We start from the raw sequence: 14,360 nt of genomic DNA, 5'->3' as shown, positions 1-14,360 counted from the left end.
CTATTTCTGCAACAATCTGGGTGGATGCTAACAACTTTAATTTAATTCCATGATGCCCCCCCAATTTATACGTGCTCCAGGTGAGGGATGTGCTTTCGTCTTTTCCTTTTTAAGCCAGTTCAATTGAAGGTAGACCTATTTAAGTATTTACTCAAGTTGAGTCTTTTTAATTTTAATTTTGATTTTGATCTAATTTTGCTATTTCTCAGAATGTATACTTGTGAACAAAAGATGTGGCATGCACCAATTACGTAAGTTGGAAAGAGGTCAGTATATTACACCTCTTAGCAAAGCTCAAACCACAAGAGATTCAGGCCCATATTTATTATTTTTTAGCGCCGCATTTGCTTCGTTTTATGACGCAATATCGGCGCAAACTTATAAAATACAATTGTATTTTGTAAGTTTGCACCGCATTTGCGTCAAAAAATGACGCAAATGTGGCGCTAAAAAAGTTTAAATATGGGCCTCAGTACCTTCATAGTTACACTCTGGTTCTATGTCTTGCAGTCTTGAGCTGAAAATGACACAAAGGCTTTTGAGTGAAATTTAAGGTGACATTTTGAAACTATTTGAACACACTCTCATGCGGAGGCGAGTGTTGTTTGAGAACAATCTGGAGTCTTGCGGTTGAAACTGGCTGCTAGTTGAGGACCATATTTGTGAAAACTCAGCCACAATGTCGTCAGAAATTGTATACTGGACAGGGACAGTTTATTGTAAAATGTTAAACTTATTACAAATGACCAATCGCAACAGCACAAGCACCAATTTACCATGTTTTAGGGAGAGATCACAAGCACCTTAGCACTGGTTAGCAGTGGTAAAGTCTACAGATTCATAGTGTCAACAAAACGAATTTAGAAAACAGGTGGAATTAAGATAGAATTTTGTGGGAAAACCACACCATGGATGTCAGGTCTAATCAACTGGGTAACGCGGACTGTGAAAATGAGCATTGAACAGTTGTAAGCAGTGGGTGTATTTGTCAAAGGTTTGAAACGTTGTTTTGTATCATTCTTAAGCTTGACAAAGTGAGCCTCATCAACCCATGATTCTTTAGAACAGGTATTTTGAGAAAATATTTTTGTGACTTGCCGCATCTTGCCTTGTATAGTTTTTACCAGACAGCAAGTTAATTAATAACGAGCCCTTCCTGCTTTACCAGCAGGGTGGTTTGGAACTGAAGCTTGCCTTAAATTATCTCATCAATAATCAAAATGCTTTAAAGTATAGGACAGTTTTAATGTGAAAGCAAATGCCTTTGTTTGTCTCATTTTCTCATTCATGGCCTTTCCTTCACGTTTTGAGATCCTGTGAAGGCGTAGTCATGATTCTTACACATAACATCGTTTGTATTCATTTTTAGCTTACTTTAATGACCAGACATGTCTCATCAAGGCAGTTCCAGAACACATTTCAAAATGCTTTCAACTTATATTTTACTGTTTTAAGCGCGTACTGGTAAGGGACAAAAATACCAGCTAAACCTCGGACAGTGGTGGCATTAAAGTATTTGTGCTGGCAAAAAACAAACCTTCTGAGTGGCAACCCTAGCAGTGCACTGTGACCAAGCTACATAAAGAACCACTTCAAGCAGGAACTTCACAATAGATTCCAATACATCAATTAATTGTGATTGACTAACGTTCTTTTAATATGTTTTTAATATGTTTTTAATATGTTTCCACCTTTAAAAAGAGCATAATATTTCTGTCAAGAGTGCATTAAACAGAATTTATCATGATCTGGTGCTAGGACCACATGGTGTCAGGGGAAGAAAAGGTTGATGGTGTTTCACATTATGTGGCTGGCTCAGATAATCTTGTGACATTATAGACAATAAGTATTCACACGTGTTTTTTCTGCTCCTGCCACCTAGCCTGTGACTGTATGCCCATATATGACAACACACCAGATTCAGGCAGGAGTTTCACCTTTTCTAAAGCCAAAAGTGGATTTAGAATAGTTTTCTCTTGCCTAAAATTACTTCCTCTTCAATGTATGTCAATAGGGAAAAAAAAGACTCCCTCTTAATTTTTGAAAATCACCCTCCTTCAATTTGAGTTCTGGAGTTACCCAATGCCTTTTGATTTTTCTTTTTTTTTTTATTATGGGGTATATTTATGAAACGGTTATAGAACACAGGGCAGCAAGCAAAGTTGCGGCTCTGTGTTGCTTTGAAAGGAAGAGAGCAGAAATGCACCATATCTACTAATATGGGGCACATATGCTCCCTCTTAACACTGGTGCTCTTGAGGACACCTATTGCCAACACAGGCACTGTCCCACCTTGCTGAAAGAGTGCCTCCATTACGGGCAGCATTGTTTTTGTGCAGAAGAGGAACCCTTCCTGCTTAAAAAGAATCCTTATAGGCATATTCCTTTTCTGTGTGTGCTGCAGAATGAATCACGCATGGAAAGAGGAAATAACGAGGGGGAAAAATAAATGTCTCCTCATTACATCACTCTTGGATAGGTGCACCATTTTGAAGCAAACCTAGGTTTATAAGTCTTTGTAAATCTGGGTTTGCATCAAAATACATTGGTGGATGAAAGGGAACATCCATGCTCCATCCATGTAATGCCTACATAATACAAAGTAACACAAGGCAGCGCTATGTGCTGCATTGCTTTATTTTGTATTTAGTAAACCACACCAAGCCATGCACAATGGCTTTGCATGGCTTAGTAAATGCCAAAAAGGATTTTGTGTCAGCGTTGAGTCACAAAAGTAATGCAACCCTGACTCAAAATCTTAGTAAATCTGGCCTATATGTATAATATAGTTTCTTAAAGGGATTTTCAGACAGCTCCTTTCATCCACTGGTCTTCTGTCGAGTCATTCACATTTTGCTTTGCCCACTACAGCATACTGCATGGGCAGTGGTGCAGCCCACTTCAGCCACTGTCTATCTTCATTTTGAGTGATTGCATTTTGCTCTTTCACAAGAAGAGTATCAGTACACAAGGTAATTCCCTTTAGTACTAGTTTATTATTACTTTTATGTTGCCTTTGTGTTTAGAGTCTAATGGGATAGCAGGAAATGTTGTTGCTTTTGATGTGAGCGTGGAGCACATTCCAGCTTTATTGATTTCTGTCTCCTACTAATGTTGTTTTACATTCTTTTTGGAGTAGCTGTTTAGCTGTCTGCTAGCATTTCAAAGCATACACGATTGTGTTGATTTGAAACTATTCTTCATAAAATTATCTTCTTTCTAGAATGAATGCAATAAAGTGGATTTATAATTGCACTCCTGTATGTCATGTTGGTATGTATCTTTAATGAGAACTACTGTTATACTTGTAAACAAATGCCATCTACATGTCCTGCTCGTGTGGCTGTTGAGTATGCTTTCCACACTCAGGTATGCAGAGCTTGGAGAGATACTTAACTTCTATATTACTACCTGAAGCTGTGCCATTTATACCAATTTCTTGTCCGATTTTTCTGTCTGTCTTTGCAAATCTCTCTGTCTGACTTTACAAGCTGCTTGCTGTAATAAAGCTTTCAGCCAAATTGTATCCATAAGTCTTCTATTGTGTCATTTATATTTTTCTTCCACCCTCTCCTGCGTGCATTGTGGGGCAATGGGTCAGCCCATTTCAGCATTTGCCTGGCTTCACAGTGAATTACAGCATGCTGGGCTTTAAGAAGGAGCTCATCCACGCAGAAAATGTTTCCCTTTAGTGTCAGGGACTACTATGGTAACATACTTTTTTGAGACCAAAAAATATTTTTGCCTTTAGCCAATGTGCATTTTGGATTGATGAGGGTCTGACAGCTTCCGTAACTATAACATTATGCAAAAATCAGGAGAGAACAAAACAAGAATCAAAAATCCAACACAATGGTGGCCAAAACTAGGCCTACTGACTTTGCTAATGCTTGTTCTTTTTTTAGCCATGAAATGAGGTCAGGCAAACACTTAAAATTAGCACTAGCTAAACTAATAAACAAAAAAAATAATTGAGTATAAACGTATCTACTGGCCACCTAAAAGAAATTGTTTTCCTTCATAAACAACCTGCCTCTGAGCAGACAGGAAAGCCACAGTTATTGAGGAAACAGCGACCAGCTTGTACCCTTCTCGTGAACGGGAGTGACTAACAGCTCTTGTTATTATATTTATGTAGAACACAAGAAGTTGCCTGTTACATAGGTCAAGACAAGGTGTCAAGAGTAATGGATTCATTTACAGATTGGCATAATGGTGGCCCACCATGAAATGGCAGATGCACCATTTCACTAAACCTACCATCACCCTACCCCATTTAGAGGTGGAGAACCACAGGGTGGCCATCAACAGAACTTCAGCTGGCTTCAGTTTCCGAAACATTTGGCATGATGTCCCAACGACCACAGGCCTTCCAGAATGCAGTAATGTTCACTTCACTCTATTTAGGAAGGGGTACCCATCATGACTGGCATACAGAACACACAATGGCCCTCAAACGCAAAGAGAAACTTCCCTGCACATCATGCCTATACTTACTTTGTTTTGGAGATTTGTTCTTGCAGAGCAGGCATATCAAGGTAGGTGCCTGCTAGGCAAAGAACATGTGCTTTTACTAGAGCCACTACAGCGGTAGCTCCACTGAAGGAACAGAGATTCCCACTAGAAAAGCAGGGCTCTGTAAATTGGAATGAAGGTCATCTCTCAGGGGAGTAAACCCCCAACCATTGCTGACCTGGCAGGTCACTGTGCTGTCCCTGCAGATCTAAATAACCTCCTAAGACAAGGAAAATAAATGAAGGGATAGTGGACAATTGCTTGTTTACACATTAATAATCTTATCATAGGGAAACTGTTAAAAGTATCTCACTCATCATTATGCAATATAATGGTTTTTTTTCTATGTGTCATGTTAACCATATCTATCATAAAAGCAGAACAACTACAAAGTTACCGCAGTGCCCACAAACCTACCAATTTCATATTTGGTGCCTGCGATATTTGCTGTTATTATCCCATGCTTTTTTTTCTTCTTCCTGGCTTTCCTTTTGCTGGGAGGTTCAAACGCAAATTCTGAATTCAAAGCAAGGCAGGATGTTTCTTGGTTGTCTTAGAAAAAATCAAAGTATATTTGAGTAAGAATTATGAAAATGGAACTATAAATTAAGAGCAAACATGATCAGGTCAATATGAACATCATTATTGCGACTGCATGGATTAAACCAGGAAACAGAAGAATCAACAAAGGGTATACTCTAACAATAAAATAAGTTAAACCCCTTAAATACTTAAATTAATTAATAATACTTTAGCAGACTTTGAAGACGTTTAAAAAAATTTTTTTTGGCCTTATGATACAAGATTTCAACATATCATTCACTTTGAAGCAAAATGCTGCATTGTTCTCTGCAATTAAAGCAATCTAACACAAAAAGCCCGATGTTAAACCCGTCATCCTTTGAGTAGTTTCCCCCTGACTTTTTGACTTCAAACCTCCTGTTTCTGCTGGCTTTAGCATTCTGCACACTTCACCACTGCTGACAAGTGTTAATGTGCTTGTGCTCTCTCCCTTAAAATGTGTTTACATTGGCTCATTCCCCATTGGCATATTTAATTTACTTATAAGTACCTAGTAAAGTACACTCTACGTGCCTTGGGCCTGTAAATTAAATGCTACTACTCTGTCTGCAGCACTGACTGTGCCACTCACTTGAACAGGTCCTTAAACATGTCTCAGGCCTCCCATTGCAGAACCTGTGTGTACGGTTCTGAATTGCCATGTCGACTTGGCAAAGTAAACCTTTTGCTAGGCCCAAATCTTCCTTTTTAATATATATATATATGTCAACCCTAAGGTAGGACTAAGACATCCCTAAGGGCAGGGTGCATTGTATTTAAAAGTTTGGCATGTACTTTTGCGTTTACATGTCCTGGTAGTGTAAAATAAAACACCACTGCAAGGCCTATTACACCCACATGTTAACATTGGGATTAATTTATTAAATCTTATGAGTGTAATTCACAATCTGGAAGAGATACACTTTTCGAGTTTGGTGTCTCTGGAGTCACAATTTAAAATCATAACTTATGGTAAAGTCAGATTTTAAATTGCCATTCTGAAAATGGCACTTTTACATAATTGGCATTTTCTTACTTTAGTCATTTGGTGTATTCTGCCTGTCTCTGAAAACACATCTGGGTGGGTGTCACCTGCGCTCTTGTGCATTCTCTCTAGACAGCCAGACACAAAGGGAGCGTAGGTGTGACTGATGGGCCATCCACATCCTGAGTGGCCTTCCTAGGAAGGATGGAAGGGGGAGCTGACACTTACACCTGAATGGGCTGTGTCCTGATCCCACACAAAGGGCTGCATAACCCCCTGTAGTGAGTGTGGATCCAGGACAGGAAGGGCAGGGACCCTGTGCACTTCAAAGGCCTCTCTTTGAAATCTCCCCTACTTTAAAGGCACCACTAGATATAAGAACTGGACCTTAGACGCTACCAACTCAGAACACTTCTGGACCTGTGGATACTCTGACAGGAAGAACTGCTGTGCTGCTGAAAGGAGTGCCACTCTATTGGACTCCTGTTCTACTGTGCAGACCTTCTACCTGCTGCCTCCTTGACTGGTAGTGAGAAGGACTGGACATGAATCTCCCCAACGCAGAACCAAAGTGACTCCAAGGGCTTGCTGGTATGCCTGCTGTTCTTCTGAGGTCTAAGGGACACAAAAGACTTCTAACCCTTCTGCTACAGCTCCTGGAACCATCCTCAATCAGATCCTGACCCCCAAGTTGCGCCTCTCCAGTTCTTTGTCCTTGGGAGTGGTCTCTGGCTCCTGAAATTAAGCTTCTGGTCTCTTTGCAACTGCAAATGGGCCCACTCGCACTGGAACCCTGACACTCACCCTAAGAATCAGCATGAGCCACTGCAAGTTCATCTCTTCACACAGCAAGCATTGCCACTTGTGACCACAAGGCTACAGTCTGCCCTGTACAAGGCCCGGATGACTTTTCACACCCACTGACCACAACCAGCACCATTCTCCTTGCTCTCCATGAACTTCTTTCCTGCAAACGGGACTCTTGGCTCAGCTCTTAAGAAGGTGAAACTTCAATGGGACTTGTCTAGGACTATATCCAACCCGCTCGCCATCACGGTCAGCCTGATCTTTTGGATTTAACTCAGTCTAGGGTGACCACTTTATGCTTTCAAGCACTATGTTGTATTTTAATCTTTAAAAATCCATATCTTGATTTCTACTTATTGGATGTTTTGTTGTTCTGGTCTTATTTTACTCTCAAAGTTAAGCTATATTTTTCTAAACAGGTTTGGTGTTTTTTTGTGGTGTTTTCACTGTTTTAACTGTTAGGAGTGTTCCACAACTACTTTACACATTGTCTCTTAAGTTAAGCCTGCTTGCTCTGCGCCACGCTACCACATGGCGATAATGGGTTAATTTCTGGTGTGTATCTGACTTACCCTGACTAGGATTGTGGTTCCTGTTTGGACAGAGTGCATACCTCTGTCAACCAGAAACCCAATAACTACTATATCCATCTAATGCCAAATTGAATCTAAATTCTCCCTGATTGGCCTTTTTGCTTTAAAAAAAAATATTTTTACTCTACCTGACTGTTTGTGCCCATAACCTCATCTGCAAAGATGGATTAGAGCAGGCCAACCTGGATAGCTACACCGTGGCTCAGCTCAAGGAGATTTCTCAGGAGAGAGAGCTGTCTGTGAAGAGGAGCACCAAGAAGGGGAAGCTCCATAAAGCCCTGAGGGAATGGGCATATGATCATCAAGATAAGAAAAGTGAGGATGACCAGAGCAGGACCCACAGTCTACAAAATATTAAGGGGGAGGGTAACATCCTCACACGATTGGAGATCACCACACGTGCAGGGAACAGTGTGTCCTCCTGCAACCTGCCCCCAGAGGAGTTGGAGGACAGGAGAGAAGAAAGAAAGCTCAGGCTGGAGCTGGCCAAATTGAGGATGGAGAAAGAAGAAAAAAAGTTGGTCATGGAGGCAAAACAAGCAGAGGCGGAGAGGGCCTTGGCTCAGAAACAGCTTATGCTGGAACATGAAAAGAACATGAGGGAGCTGGAGCTTAAAGCAAGGCAACCTAAAGGTTCCAAATGTGATAGTGACAGCACTACTTCAGTGCCCTCTGGAAACAAGAGGGTGCAAAAACCTAAAGACATGGTAACTGACCTTGTGGTGGAAGATGTCATTGACAGATGGTTTGAGATTGCTCTGCAGATGCACAAGATGCTTGAGCAGGATTGGGAGGCTAGTCTGTGTAGGTAAATCCCTAGAGAGGGGAGGTAATATCTACTGGCCTAGATGCAGGAGACAGGATGAAGTATCCCCCCTGTGAAAGAAGCCCTTTTCAGAAAGTATGGTCTTAACCTACAAAAGTACAGGCAGAAGATAAGAGACAGTCAGAAGCTAGCTCACCAGACTTAGGTGGATTGTGTTGATTCCTTTTGCACAGCACTGGATTGTTGGGTAAAAGGCAATTATCAGGGGCTGTACAACTTGATTGCAAAGGAGCACATATTCAGTCTTTGCTTTGCAGATTTGCACCAACATTTGATTGATAGTAAGCTCACTGACCCTGGAGAGCTTTCTAAGGAGGCAGACCACTGGGTCAGCACCAGGGTCCACAAGAAGGTTTCTGGGGGGCAGGGGGTCACAACAAGAGTGGGCATGGTCCCCTCAGAAGAAGGAGGGAGCAAGAAAAAAACAAAAGCAAGGCGTTCTCTAAAATGATTCAAACTAGCTCCTTGGGGCAGTACTCACATCTCCTAACAGAAAAGGGAAAGTGATGGTTCCATGATAGTGAGTCTTCAGGGAAGGTACCCCCTAAGTGATATAAGGGGCAACAAGAGGTGTCCCTGGGTAACAGAGAGATGGTACAGAGGACCGCCATGCCTAGCAAGACTCAGAAATATAGGCAGTGGGTCACCGTCAATGAGCAGAGGGCAGAGGCTCTGAGAGACACTGGAGCCACCATGACAACTGTGAGATGTCATCTGGTGTTCTCAGAGCAGGTAGTCCCAAATGAATTCCACCAAGTTGTAGCAGCCGGCAACCATGAAAGTCGCTACTCAGTGGCTGTGGTTCACTTTGAATTGGGGGGGGTTGGTTCTCAGGTTCCTTGAGGGTAGCTGCGAGTACATCCATGCCTGTGGATTGTCTGCTTGGCAATGACTTGCAGCATACTGCCTGGAATTAGAGGGAGCTAAGGTCCTACTTGGAGACGTTAGGGTTGCCCAAGTTGGTGTGCCTTACCTCACAGTCCATGGCACCTCAAGAAGGTAGTCAGGAGGGCCTGAAAGAATGGCCCAGGGGCCTGTCAATAAGAGGAAGGACAAGGAATGCAGGAAACCCGCTCATGAAACATTCACAGTCTGGGAGGAGACTGACTCTGAGGGGGACAACCCAGAGCCTACAGGGGAGGATGTGGCTGAACTAGGGAATCATCCTGAGCTGACCAAATGGTAGAAGAAAGGTGGTCCCACCAGGGAGGAGTTCTGCAGGGTGCAGAAGGAATGTCCTACACTTGTTGGCCTACTGCAGCAGGCCGAGGCCCGGGCAGCTGGCAATAGCACCACTGATCTCTAGATTTAGTGGGAAAATGGTCTCCTCTATAGTGAGCCTAAGGTTCTTGAGCCTGGGGCCACCATTGTGTTGGTGGTCCCCCAGTGCTACAGAGCCTTACTACTGGGGCTGTCAGGTCATTTGGGGCAGAACAAGACCTTTGATAGGCATGCTACCCACATTTCCTGGCCTCAAATGAGTAAGGCCTCAGATGTGTTCTGCAGATCCTGGCCTACCTGCCATGCCAGTGGCAAGTCAGAAGTGAAGTGCAAGGCTCCCCTACAACCTTTTCCTGTCATTAGCACCCCCTCTTTGAGACAGTGACAATCAACACTGCTGGGCCTCTGGACCCGAAGATAGCCATGAAAAACAGGTTCATCCTGGTTTTGATGGACCATGCCATTCGGTACCCCAAGGCTATCCCCTCTGAGAACGGCGACTGCATCCGTGGTGGCCAGGGCACTGATGAGCATCTTTACCTGTGTCAGGTTCCCCAAGGACTTTGAATCTGACCATGGTACCAACTTCAGATCAGGGTACATGAAGGCCAGGTGGCAGGATGGTGGGGTAACCTACAAGTTCTCCTTGCCTTACCACCCACAAACAAATGAGCGTGTTGAAAGGTTCATTTGGCTCATTAAGCGCATGAAAATGGGTCTGTCAGAACCCATAAGGGGGATGCCCTCCTGCCATGCCTTTTGTTTGTCTACAGGGAGGTATTGAAGAAGGGAGTTGGAAACTCACCCAGGAGAATCTGGAAGCCAGATAGGAGGACATGATATGGTGTTATGACCCAAGTGCCACTCTGGTTGAGCTTCAGCTGGCCAAAAAGAGTGGGAGACCAAGCCCGTGGGGCCCCAGCCTCTACAAGTCTGATGGTCTGGGCCTTATGAGGTGAAGGAGTGCAAGAGTGATGTCACCTATCTGGTGGACCTCAAAAACCCTAGGAACCCTCTGGGGCTCCTGCATGTCAACGGCCTCAAGCCCCACTTTGAGAGGTCTGTGCTCACCTTGCTGTTAGTCACTGATGTTGGGATGGAAGAGCTGAGTGAACCTCTTCCAGACCTCCTTTCCTCTAAAGAGCAGGATGGGTCAGAGGAGAGTTTCAGTCTCTCCACTAAACTAGCCCTAATGAACAGAGAGAGTACTGCCAGTTGTTGGGGCAGTTTGCCTCTTTGATCTTCTTTAATCCAGAGTTCAATACATGGTGATCCCATGACATTGATACTGGAGACAGCCTTCTTGTAAACAATCAAATTTGGAGGTTGTCTGACAAGGTGAGAGCCAGCACTAAGGAGGAGGTCTCCAGGATGTTGGTGTTAGGGGTTACTGAGTTCTCAAGCAGCCCTCAGTCCAGCCCAGTGGTGCTGGTCCCCCAGCCTGCCCTTCCAGGGATTACACCCAAACTTAAGTTTGTGTGGACTATTGTAATTTCAATGAGGTCACCAAGATTGATGTGCACTCCACCACTAAGCTGATGAGCTCATAGATCTGGTAGGAGCTGCCAAGTTTCTCTGCACGTTTGCCTTAACACCTGGATACTGCCAATAGCCTTGACCAAAGAGGCCAGAGGTCTGTATTCTCTACCCAGGAAGGGCACTTCCGGTTCAAAGTAATGCCTTTCTGGTCAAAGAATGCTCCTGCTACATTCCAGGGGTTGGTAAACCAGGTCCAGACTGGGTTGAAGAACCTCAGTGCCGCCTGCCTATACAACAGTGTGGTTTTCAGTTCTAACCGGGAGGACCACCTGTGCCACCTCAAGGAAGTGCTTCAGGCTCTGCAGAGAGCAGATCTGACTCTCAAGGTCAGTAAGTGCCAGATAGGGCAGGGCTCTGTGTTCTTTTTGGTTCACCAAGTAGGAGGTGACAAGGTGCAGCCCCTCCAGGCCAAAACTGAAACAATCCTTGCTTGGAACAACCCCAAGACCCAGACAGAGGTGAGGGCCTTCTTAGGCGTCACTGGCTATTACAGGAGATTTGTCAAGAGGTATGGCCCCATTGCTGCCCCCTTGACTGAGCTGACTTCCAAGAAGCAGCCACATTAGGTGATCTGGACAGAGGCCTCCCGGAAAGCATTAGATGCCCTGAAGGAGGCCATGTGCATGGCACACTTGCTCAAGGCCCCTGACTTCTCCCAAGAATTCATTATGCAGGTAGACACCATAGAGCAGACACAGGGGCCATGCTCTTGAACCTAAATGAAGAGGGCCTGGATCAACCTGTAACCTTCATCAGTAGGGGGTTACTTCCCAGAGAACCAAAGGGTTGGCTAGAGCTCCCCACTTTCACCTGGGGGGAAACACTTGTTAGACTTGGCATCCTTGGAGTGGGTCCCCCTGACTTCTCTTCGTTCCGACCTCCTGTTTCTGCTGACTTCATTTTTGCTGGCCTTGGGATCCTGCACACTTTACTGCTGACCAGTGCTAAAGTTCCTGTGCTCTCTCCCTAAAATGTGTTTACATTGGCTCATCCCAACTGGCATATTTAATTTAATTTAATTTACTTATAAGTTCCTAGTAAAGCTCACTCCATGTGCCCAGGGCCTGTAAATGAAACACTACTAGTGGGCCTGCAGCACTGATTGTGCAACCCACTTGAGTAGCTCTTTAAACATGTCTCAGGCCTGCCATTGCATAGCCCGTGTGTGCCGTTTTAAACTGCCATATTGAACTGTAAAGTAACCATTTTGCCAGGTCCAAACCTGCCCTCTTTATACATATTAGTAACCCCTAAGGTAAGCCCTGGACATCCTAGAGGGTAGAGTGCAATGTATTTAAAAGGCAGGATATGTTCTTTTACGTTTTACATACCCTGGTAGTGGAAATCTCCCAAAGTTGTTTTTCAGTACGCAAGGCCTATCTCTCCCATAAAATAACATTGGGATCACCTTACTACATCTCTTAAGTGTAATTCACAATCTGGAAGAAATAAACTTCTTGAGTTTGGTGTCTCTGGAATCACAATTTGAAAGCACACCTTATGGTGAATTTGGATTTTAAATTGTAATTTTAAAAAATGCCACTTTCAGAAAGTTGCCATGTTCTTACTTTAGCCATTTGATGCCTGCGGACCGTCTCTGATCACCTGTCTTGAGTGGGGGACAGCTGAGCTTTGTGTGTTCTCTCTAGATAGCCACACACAAAGATAGCCTAGTGGTCCCCTTATGGGCCATCCTGTGCAGGATAGGCGGGAGAAGCTGTACACCACCCCACTCACACCTGAATAGGCTGTGTCCTGTCCACACTCAAAGGGCTGCATACCTCCCTGTAGTGAGTCTGGCACCAAGGCAGGAAAGGCAGGACATCTGTGCACTACAAAGGCATGTATTTGATGTTTCCCCCACATCAAAAGCACCACTTGGTATAAGAACCTCAGACAACACCACTTCACTACACCGAACCTGTGGATACCCTGCGAGGAAGAAGGACTGCTGGGCTGTTGTCTGCCATTCTGTTGGACTACTGTTTGCCTGACTCCTGCTTCGCTGTGCTGACCTGTGCCTGCTGCCCTTTTGCCTGAGAGGGAGAAGGACTGGACCTGAATCTCTCCAACTCAGAACCAGAGCGACTGCTAGGGCTAGCTGGCTGGCCTCCTGATCGGAAGTCTCAGGGACATAACAGACTTCCAACCACCTTGTTCCTGCACCCGGACTCTGCAATCTGTGGGTCTGTCCAGCCAGCTGGTGCCAACCCCGTCCGTGACCCCTGGAATTGGGCCTAAGGTACTTGCTCCAGCAGAACTAACACATCCTCTACTGTGGGAGCAGAATCAGTACATCAACGCTGGTGCATGCAAAAAAATCAATGCATTACACTACTGCGTGGGTCAGAAGCGGGGCAACCAAAATCACATTGCCACTGTACTGCGCATCTTGGAACCAGCACTTCACCTTCAGAACAGACACTGCAACGTTCTTCTTGGTGCAAGGTCCCGCATCCCCATCAACTGCAGCCTTGATGTCGAAACTCTGCATCGCAGCCCTTGCACTCACCTGAGCCAACGTGGAGAAATCAGTAGTATTAAGCCCCGCTCAATGGGTGGAAAGTGGTCGTCCTGAAGGTTGGTTTGCTTTGAAGTTTCGGAACAGCCAAAAACATGAACAATTCTAGGTATCCACAAACTCCTCTCCAGCCCATTGCCACTCTTGAATTAGTCACCGATTTTTGAGTAACTCCCTTTCAGAATAGAAAGTGGATCACTCCCAAACTTACTAATGGTGCTTGGGAACGGCTTTCACCATGAGGAAAATATTTTCCTTGCAGATTAAAACAAGCATTTGCAATGCAATGGGTCTTGCATATTTTGAACAAGTTAATTGTCATGCTTTGACATTGGTGGAAACAGAGAAAAGTGAGCTTAACAAAACAAAATTAGCTTTAAAAAATAAAACTTTGCAATTTTGTTTGTCCTGCTGGGCACGTTTTTGCCAGTCACAAGCCTTTGTTTGCAGGGCACTGGAAGTTAGAACAAAATAGTACCTCGATCACGTCGGGAGCAGAGGACGGGCACTACTTAAGTGGAAATCAATTAGTGCTTGATCCCTGCTTCACACAGAGGAACGGAAATAATGCCAGACATTCCTTGATGAATTACGATGCTGTGAAGAGAGCGCCACGCACACCAACAAATGGTGAGCGACAGGCAAGCTCCAAGCCCTTTATTGAACACAACAGCATCTCACGTACGAGACGCATGCGCAAGCGCATACACTCACATCCTCAACCCTAAAATAATCCTGTGCACAGTGCTCTGCAATGGAAAATTCCACAAAAGGGGAATATGAGCGTGCAGT

General features: G+C 44.3%; 1 protein-coding gene across 2 annotated transcripts in view; it reads right to left on the bottom strand.

Annotated features, from left to right (window-relative positions):
* The window catches only part of TTLL7 (tubulin tyrosine ligase like 7), a 950,867-nt gene that overhangs the window by 609,542 nt on the left and 326,965 nt on the right, over positions 1-14,360 (bottom strand). For both annotated transcript variants that reach the window (XM_069232204.1, XM_069232205.1), the window contains one exon: positions 4,933-5,067. In XM_069232204.1, coding sequence (XP_069088305.1) covers positions 4,933-5,067 — 135 coding nt within the window. The remainder of the gene's footprint in view (positions 1-4,932; positions 5,068-14,360) is intronic.

Source organism: Pleurodeles waltl, chromosome 4_2 (genome assembly GCF_031143425.1).
Source record: "Pleurodeles waltl isolate 20211129_DDA chromosome 4_2, aPleWal1.hap1.20221129, whole genome shotgun sequence".
Classification (NCBI taxonomy): domain Eukaryota; kingdom Metazoa; phylum Chordata; class Amphibia; order Caudata; family Salamandridae; genus Pleurodeles; species Pleurodeles waltl.
Note: the sequence above shows the minus strand (reverse complement) of the source record. Positions and strands in the feature narration are given on the sequence as shown.